The 8,840-nt window shown below is 53.5% G+C and overlaps 1 protein-coding gene across 1 annotated transcript in view; it reads left to right on the top strand.

The window, feature by feature from the left end:
* Positions 1-7,106, top strand: part of LAPTM5 (lysosomal protein transmembrane 5) — a 22,012-nt gene extending 14,906 nt beyond the window's left edge. Inside the window, exons 4-8 of the mRNA XM_004678711.2 lie at positions 766-897; positions 1,490-1,612; positions 2,704-2,799; positions 4,753-4,845; positions 5,852-7,106. Of these exons, the coding sequence (XP_004678768.1) occupies positions 766-897; positions 1,490-1,612; positions 2,704-2,799; positions 4,753-4,845; positions 5,852-5,941 (534 nt within the window). The 3' untranslated portion in view covers positions 5,942-7,106. The remainder of the gene's footprint in view (positions 1-765; positions 898-1,489; positions 1,613-2,703; positions 2,800-4,752; positions 4,846-5,851) is intronic.
* Positions 7,107-8,840: the final 1,734 nt, after the last annotated feature.

Here is an 8,840-nt window from a genome sequence, read left to right as displayed (position 1 = left end):
GAGACGCCGCCCTCCCGCAAGCCCTGTGCAGCACGGTGGCCTGGCTGGTCACGATTGGGGCATTCGAGGGCTCTGAGAGTCCGTCGGGGCAATTTTCGTGGCCTCCGGAGTGGTTTTAGACACCCACATGAGAAACCACGGAACCACGCTTTCTGAGATTTGACCCTCCGCTGTGGGCTCCTACCTTAATACCAGGCCCAGCTGTCACTTGCTCTCATGGAAGGAGAGGGACTTCAGTCTTAGGGTCCCGGGCCTCTGACCAGGACGGAACACCCTGGGGTGCTCCCTGGAGGAGTCTAAGTAGAGCAAGGTTTTCCTCACCCAGGGCTGCCTGTGGTGGTGCCAGCCTTCTCCCTCCAGTACTCTCCCCCTTTCCCTCCTGCTTCTTTGCAGACCTACCCTGGCGTCCCCACCTCCAGGAAGTCCTCTGCGATTCCTTTTTCCCTGCAAAATGGACGCAAAGTCTTTCAGGCCCTGTTCCTGGTGCTCCTGGAGCACTTTTCTCTACAGAAGTCTCTTGCCTGTGGTGCCTCCATGGACACCAGACTCCTGGCTCCCAGGGTCTGGGTCTTTCTTACCTTCTCCCGCCCCAGAACAGCCTTTGAGGAAGGCATGTGGGTCCACGCAGTGACTTCAGCCCAGCCAGGCAGGGAGGATTTGGGAGGGAAGAGAGCTGCTGGTGAGGGGGTGCACGGGGACACCAGCCGGCACAGGGGTCCTTGGATGCTTGCAAGCGACGCTGACAGCGGTGGGCCTGCCTTTCAGAACCAGGAGAAGTACCTGCTGCCCTTCCTGTCCCTGCAAATCATGGACTACCTCCTGTGCCTGCTGACCCTGCTGGGCGCCTACATCGAGCTGCCCGCCTACTTCAAGTTTGCCTCCCGGAGCAGCCGGCCTGTGAGTCTGCACAGGCCTGGGTTTGGCGGGGCTCAGGCCAGCTAATCCTCCCCTTAGCTGGGTGGGTCTAAGAAAGTCCCAAACCCCTTCAAATCACGCCGAGATTCTTACTTTTCTGCTTGCGACCACATCGCCCTGTCTCCGAGGCCACATGGAGGCTCAGCAGGGGCCCAGTAAACAGCAGCTGGGGACAGCACCGGCTGGTTGCCGCCCCTGGCCCTGCCTTGTTCCTCCTTTGTAACCAAGTTGAGGAAAGGGGGGGGTGAGGATGACTAAAGGCGGAGGCGAGCCCCCAGAGGGAAGGTCTTGCTGGCTGTATAAGCCGGACATGCTTCTCTGACGGAGAAGAGAAGAAGAGACGGAGGAGATAAACTGCAGAGGCTTCCGGGCTGGGAGTCAGGAGACCCTGGCTCTGGTCCCCGGCCTGCTGTTGCCCCTTGGTGTGAACATAGGGTGTCTGCTCTGCCTGGGTTCAGGGGGAGTCGCTGGCATCGCTGGCTGAGACAGTCTCTTAAATTGAGGGCCCAGTGTGTGTCTCTCTGTAATGGGGCCTCTCCTTTGGGCCTTACCTGCTTTCTGTCTGCCTCTTGAGGGCCCCTCCAAGATCCCACTGATGACCCTGCAGCTGCTGGACTTCTGCCTGAGCATCCTGACGCTCTGCAGCTCCTACATGGAAGTGCCCACCTATCTCAACTTCAAGTCTATGAACCACATGGTGAGTCTGGGCCAAGATCTGCCCCACCACTGGCTGTGTGGCCTTGAGCAGGTTGCTTGACCTTTCTGTGCCTCAGTGCTTTAGGCTGGGTTCCCTAGATGTAGGAGTAGCTCTCTTGTGCAGATGATTTGTTGAGCAAGGGCTCCTAGGAAGGTTGGAAGGACTGAGGGAAGCAGGCTAGATGAGGGAGGAAGCCTTCAGGAGCCATGAGCCCACTGTGTGAATAGCATTGGGGAAATCTCCTCAGGGTTTATTCCTGTTTAACCAATTATCCCCAAATATAGTGACTTAAAACAATAGCATTTATCATCTTGCACAGCTTCTGAGCATCGGAGCCCAGCTGGGTCTCCTTTGAGGTTGAGGGTGGGGTGGCCAGCTTGGAGGGCTTCATGGGTTCAGAGGTCCACTTCCTAGATGCCCTCTCGCTTCAGTTCCTCCTGTGTGGGTCTATAATAAGGCTGCTTGAGCTTCCGCCTGTCATGGCTCATGGATTCCTCCAGTGAGAAACCCAGAGAGCTTGACAGAGGGAAAGAGCGAGAGAAGAGACAACAGCTGCCGTGTCTTTTAAGCTTTGTCTGGAAGGTTGTGCTCGTCTCTGCCATATTCTGTTAATTGTGAGAACTGAATCCCTGTCTGCCCACCTTGAGGGGGAGGTGTGGGTACCACATTTGAAAGGAGGTCTGTCAAGGAACAAGTGCATGTATTTGCAAGTAGCTCGGAATTGTACCACTGGAGCGGCACCCTCCTGTCAGCCAGCTGCTGCTGGGAGCTGTGTGGAGGGGAGGGCTATACCTCCCCCAGGTATTTCAGTGTTAGGTGGTTCCTATCAGCCCACACCTTGTTCTGGAAAGGGTTTAGATAGTGCCCACCATCAGTTGGGTTGGGGTGATGTCCAGGTCAGGGTAACCCATACCACATCGGCTCTCCGGGTGCGCTCCCCTGTTCCATGGCTGATGGCTCTCACAGGCCGCTCGGTGTGAGAATGGCCACATGGAACTCCTGCCTGGTGTGGAGAGCTGGCTTATCACTGAGTGGGTGCTGTTAGAGTTCTTTATGCTAGAGCACTGATGTGACCCCCAAATCTGTTGCAGAATTACCTCCCTAGCCAGGAGGGCTTGAGTCATAACCAGTTCATTAAGATGATGATCATCTTCTCCATCGCCTTCATGATGGTCCTCATCCTGAAGGTAAGTGGCCCCGTCCCAGGGCTCAGGAATATGGGAGGAATGCTGTCCTAGGCCCACCAAAACCAGTCCGCTAGCTCAGTGTGACTCCTACTGCTTTTAGCTCCTTATTCCACACTGGTTTCTCTGGAGACACTTGGTATCCTTGGGGACACCCTATTTAAAGGGAATGTATCTGCAGAGTCCACCTGCATTCAGGAGTCGGGGACGTAATGTGTAACCCAGAGATCCAGGGGGAAGGATGAGCCACTCTGTCTGGAATTAGATCCAGAAAGTCTGGGGCTTGAATCCCAGCTTTTTCCTCACTGGCTGTGTGACTAGTCTTCAAGCCACTTCTCTCTGGATCTTGAGTTTCATCTGTGAAAGGGACATGATAAGTCCTGCTTTGCCCATGTCATAGGTTTATGTGATTCAGGCACCAAAATATAGATGGGCCCTGCGGTAATATTACTAGAGGCTTGGTGTTAGGAAAAAGGGAGGGGAATGATTTTATTCTTCTCTGACCCAGAGCATAGAGTCTAAATCAGGTCCCAGTTCTTAGACAGATGATAACAGACTGGAGTGAGCTAATAATAGCACAACAAGGAGAGTAATGAGGAAAGAAAACTGCTGTCTGCGGGAGCCAAGGCAACTAGGGGTTTTCAGCTTGGAAAAGAGATGATTCAAGGGGACACAATCATTGTCTCAAGTAGCCAAAAGAGTTTCACAGGAAATTTTGTGAGATTCTGAGACCACAACTGGGCCCTGTGACCTACAACCAGACAAGGCTGATGTAGACTCAAGAGCAGCAAGAGTTCTTGAAAAGCATTCTTTTCTGATTATGAAAGTAAGGGTTGACCACTGTCAAATCTAGAAACTACAGATGAACAGAAAGAATACCACCAGCCCACCAGCCACCACCACCCAAAGCCCACCTGTGATGTCAGGTGTATTACCCATTAGTCTTTTTATGCTGGTGGGTGTGACCAGACCTTCTTCTATCAGAGGCCCTGTGGTGTCTCTCACCTACTGCCAGCCTGAAAACAGCTTCAGTCCTTTGCGTCTCCACAAGAAACTGATCGAGTGTCAGCACATTTGTGATGTGTGAAAAGAACTTTCCTGAAGCCGAGGAGGAAGCCAATGAAGGGCTTTGCATCACATACTCTTCCAGAGAACAATGTTCTGAACCCCAACACACAATTCTGCCTCCCAAGCCCTCTTCCTGTTCCTTATCTTTCTTGGGTCAGGGGTCTCTCTGCCCCTCACTCTGCCTTCCTGGACACTCTCCTCCTGCTTGATTTCCTCGGACCTTCACTCTTCTGTTATTTCTGCCCAACTAAGTTCCATCCTGGGACTCCATAAAACAAGAGCCCTTCCAGTGACAGGCTCTACTCGCCTTCCTTAGGCGGCTATTTGGGGCCAGAGAGAGGACTTTTGGCTAATATTCCTTGAAAATGCCCTAGGAACTGTTCTGCCTGCCCTGGGAATTTCCCCAGTTCCTACATCAACCACTAAGACAATCAGCTGCTTACATCCACGGACAGCTATATGCAGATATATTTGTATATATAATTTTTCTGTATTTACAACCATGGGATAATACCAAACACACTGTTTTATAATTTTCTTTTAAAAACAATATGCCATGGGCAATTTTGAAAGAGAAGTTTCCCACTGTCAGCTCTGTTTGAAGATGGGTGGGGTCATCTCAGGAAGGTCCCAGTCCCTGGGGACAGGATCTACAGGACCATTCCCAGGGAGCATAGGAAGCCTGGAGAGCCCTTGAGTCTTTTGGGACTGAAAAGGGCAGTACATTGGATACCTGGACCTGGCAGGTGAGGTACCCCCAGTCAGAATAGGGGTCTGAGCAGTAGCAGTTGAATGAGACATTCTGGATGAGCTGGGGCTACCCAGGAAGCATCTGGCATCTGTCCCAGGTCTCAGGGGGCAGTGCAGCTGACTTGGGTCTTTTTCTAGGTCTACATGTTCAAGTGTGTGTGGAGATGCTATAGACTCATCAAGTACATGAACTCGGCTGAGGAGAGGAGCTCCCCTAAAATGTTCCAGAAGGTGAGGTTGGCTGATACTCGTTCATGGTGTCATTTGAACAAGCCTCTCTCCTTTGTTGGCCTCAGTTTCTCCACTTATAAGATGGGGGTTGGACCAAAAGAAATGTAAAGTTGTTTAGGGTTCTGCTTATTTATTCATGCTTTCAAGGAAGGCTTCCTGGAGGAGGTGACACTTGACCAATCCTTAGACTGTCAATTGGTGCAAATTAACTGGGAAAGGTGAAAGGAGCTTTCTGCTCGGAGGGATGAGGTGCTCTCAAACGCAGCTGATTGGAGAAGTGATGGGAGAAAGGTAGCTGGTTTATATCACTTACCTCTTCTGTAAAATAGGAATTGTATTAATCACAATTTTTTGGGTTGCACATGGCAGAACCCAACTCCATCTGACAAGTGAAAAAGGGAATTTATCAGCCCACATAACTTCAAAGTCCAGGGTAGGTCTGTCGCAGGCTGGCTGAGTCCTGATGGCAGGACATGATCTCACCTCTCCATCATGCCCTCTGTGCTGGCTCCACTTCCAGGGAACTCTGCCCTCGTGGCTGCAAAACAGCTGCCAGAACCCCTAACCGACATCCCACCAGCGATCCCAACAAAGTCAAGTCCCAGGAACAGATCTGACTGGACCAGCTTGGGTCTTAAGCCTATTTTGAAGGAGGTGGAATTCTAGTTAGAATGGCCAACCCAAGTCACAGGTCCACCCTGGATCTGAGAAATAGAAGTAATTCTTCCAAAAGCATGAGGACTGAGAATGCTTTCCCAGGGGAAATCACCCTGCACAGTCATCACGGTGATCAAAACGGGGATTGGCACTGAGCTGGCAGAGGCCAGCCTGCTCTCTGCAGGGGCAGACACGTGCCTGTCGCGAGCTGGCACAGAGCAGGTACCCAGCGCGCCGGGGGGAGCCCCACGGTGTCACTCGGCTGGAGGCGTGAGTTGAAGCCCCTTGACCCTAGGTTGGGACCATCCTTTCCGGCAGTTCTCAGCCCTCCTTTCTCCGTCTCTCCCAGGTGGTCCTGCCATCCTATGAGGAAGCCTTGTCTCTGCCGTACAAGACTCCCGAGGGGGGCCCGGCGCCGCCCCCGTACTCAGAAGTGTGACGCTCCAGGCGCCAGCTGGTGCCGGGAGGGGAGGGGCGGAGCTGCGTCCCAGTCTGCTTCTTTGCTTTGGGGGCCCTCTGGCCTGGATGGACTACCCAGCTGACTTCAGGACAATCTGCCGTGTCCCCTCGCTGGCCTGGGAGATGCTCACAACTGGGTCAGCCCTGTAGGCTGAATGACTCCTTGAGTCGCCCCCAAATTCATCCAAAACACCTGGCTTGTTTTGATCAGCTCTAGCATTTGTTGAGACAATTGGTCCTTCTAAATTTACTGAGTCCGGTGGAGCAGCTGTCGTCTTGACCAGTTTAACCATGTGACCGACAAATCAAAAACACACTTGTCAGTTCAGTTGGGTCAACCAGCAGCAGCCCTCACATGGCTTGCGAATAGTTGTTCTTTCTCACAACCATTCCGCCAGCCATCACCATGGCTCTGCCCCGCCGGCCCAGCCATTCGATTTCCTCAAACAATGACCAAGCTGGCCAACCCAAGGTCCATTTAGAGCGTGATAAAATTCAATCATAGAAAAATCAAATCAGCTTCCAAACTCTCCGATTCAATCTAACCCAATAACCGACCGCTCCTCTGATCAGCTCGGTCGTCTGAGAGGCTGAATACTTGTTCATTTCAATGAAAATGTCAGTCAGTTGCCGAGCCCCGGCTCACGGGCTGGTTCCCATCCGGTGGCATCCATCATCCCTTGGCCCTTCAAGCGCGAGGTGGCGAGCTGCCCTCCGTGACACTGCGGGCGGTGCAGTCCCACTGCCGAGCGCGGGCCGGACGGGTCTGGGAGTCCACCTCCGATTTGCTCCTGGGCAGCTCTGCTCTGCCCGAGGCTGTTTAAGCAGAGGCTCAGCCCTAGATCAGATGAATCCTTCGCTGGACTGAGGCCACAGCCTAGCTCACCACCGCAGGCCGCCTCTGGTGGGAGCAGACCTGCTCCAGCCTGGGTTGGGTGCGCAGAACCGAAGGCCCGTCACCCCTTCTGCCCACCGCCCTCGGGGTGGCAGTCCCTGACCCAGCGAGGGATAGCGGGCAGGCTCTCTGGGGTCTGTGAGGGGGTGGCGGGGGAGGGCTGTGCAAGAGGGTCCCTGCCAACACTCCTTCTGTACTTGCTTTGTGTGTGATGGGGAGGAAGTTTCAATAAAGCAGCAATACGCTTCTCTCCAGCGGCTGTGGTTCCTGAAGTACGGGGTGGGCGGGGCTGAGAAGCAGCCTATCTCCGCCACCTCCCAGCGCTACTCGCCGCACACCACACCCCCATAACGCGTGCACCCCCACATCCATCTACGCATACATACACACATACGCACACCACACACAACATATACACACACACCACACACACACCACACAACATACACAACATACACACCATATACACACCCCCATACCACACTACTGCCCACAACACATGCACCCCGCTACACCCCACATACGCATACCCCCTCCCACATACACACACCATACACACAAACCCCACACCACACCCCACAACACATGTACCCCTTCCACCCCACATACACATACCCTCCACCACATACACACATCACACACACTGTATATACACACACCACACACAAACCATATTCACACACACCACACCACACACATACTGCCCTCCCCCTCCACAACTCAGTAATAACACATACACCCCACCCCCCAATTCATGTGCCACAGGCACCCCACATACACGCACCACACATTTACCACATACACACACCAAGAATATCCCCCCCCCCCACGTCACACACCTACGCACTGTTTGTTGAATCCAGGAAATCACAGGGGCCACATCCAGCTGTGGGATTCATGATCCAACGTCCCATCGTGAATCATGGCACCTGAGCCCCTGAAGGTCCCCAGAGCAGGGGTGAGCTCCACCTGCACGGGGCCAGGTCCAGCACTGGGCGCAGGGGAGATGGCATTGGATCAGACTTGGCTTTAGTCACCCAAGACCTGGGGCAGTAACACCAGCCCAGGCCAACCTCACGCTGGGGACAGTGCGCAGGACCTCAGGCAGCCTCGGAAGGCTTCCTGGAGGAGGATCCACGGGGCAAGGCTGAAGGGCGGATGGACAGGCCGAAGGGCGGTAAGCCACGTGGGCAACGCAGCAACAAGCTTGAGGCCTTCTGGAGGTCAGGGAGAGTTGCTGGTGTGGGCATCTGGGTGAGGCTGCAGGCAGCGGGTGCGAGGGGAGGCTGGCCAGGTTTGGGGGCCAGGGTGGTGATGAGTCTCGTATGCATGTTTTGGGCATTTACAGGAAGGAGCTGGTTGCAAGTAACAGAAATCTTAGTGAGCCATGTTATTAAAATAAAAAACGGTGATCATGATGTTTCTTGACTGGCATAAATGAAAAGTTGAGGTGTTTCTGGTCCCACTGGTGGCTCAGGAATCAACATTAACCTTTCTTTTCTGCTCCCTCTCTTGCCTTCTTCCTGGCTCGGTTGCTGAGAGCAGTCAACAGAAAGCCTGGCAGCTGGGTGGGCTTTGGTCCGTGGGCACCTGGCAGGGCCTCGAGTGTCCTGTCGTGAAGCACGACTTAGCCGGGACAGAGTCTGAGGAGTCTGGGCAGGGCCATTACAGGGTCAGGCAGGGTTTTTAAAGGGACCTAAAACAGGGACGTATAGAAGGCAGGCGGAGTCCCGTGGGGAAGCAGAGAGGGCCTGGATGTAAAGGGTGTTATCAACCTTCTCCCCTCAAAAAAGGTAACAACCTTTTTTGTTGTTAAAGGTTGTTACCTTTTTTGGAGGGAGAGTAGATTTCCTCACGGATTCTGTCTGTTTTTTTTTTTTTTAATTTATTTATTTGTTCATACAGAACTAGGGTACAGGTCAGAGGCTCAGGGGCGGTGAGAGGCTTCACCAGAGACAGAGTGGGGAGCAGAACAGGCAGATGG

This window comes from Condylura cristata, unplaced genomic scaffold (assembly GCF_000260355.1).
Source record: "Condylura cristata isolate star-nosed mole 26May11 unplaced genomic scaffold, ConCri1.0 scaffold00008, whole genome shotgun sequence".
Taxonomy (NCBI): Eukaryota; Metazoa; Chordata; class Mammalia; order Eulipotyphla; family Talpidae; genus Condylura; species Condylura cristata.
This window is presented reverse-complemented; position numbering and strand designations above follow the sequence as displayed.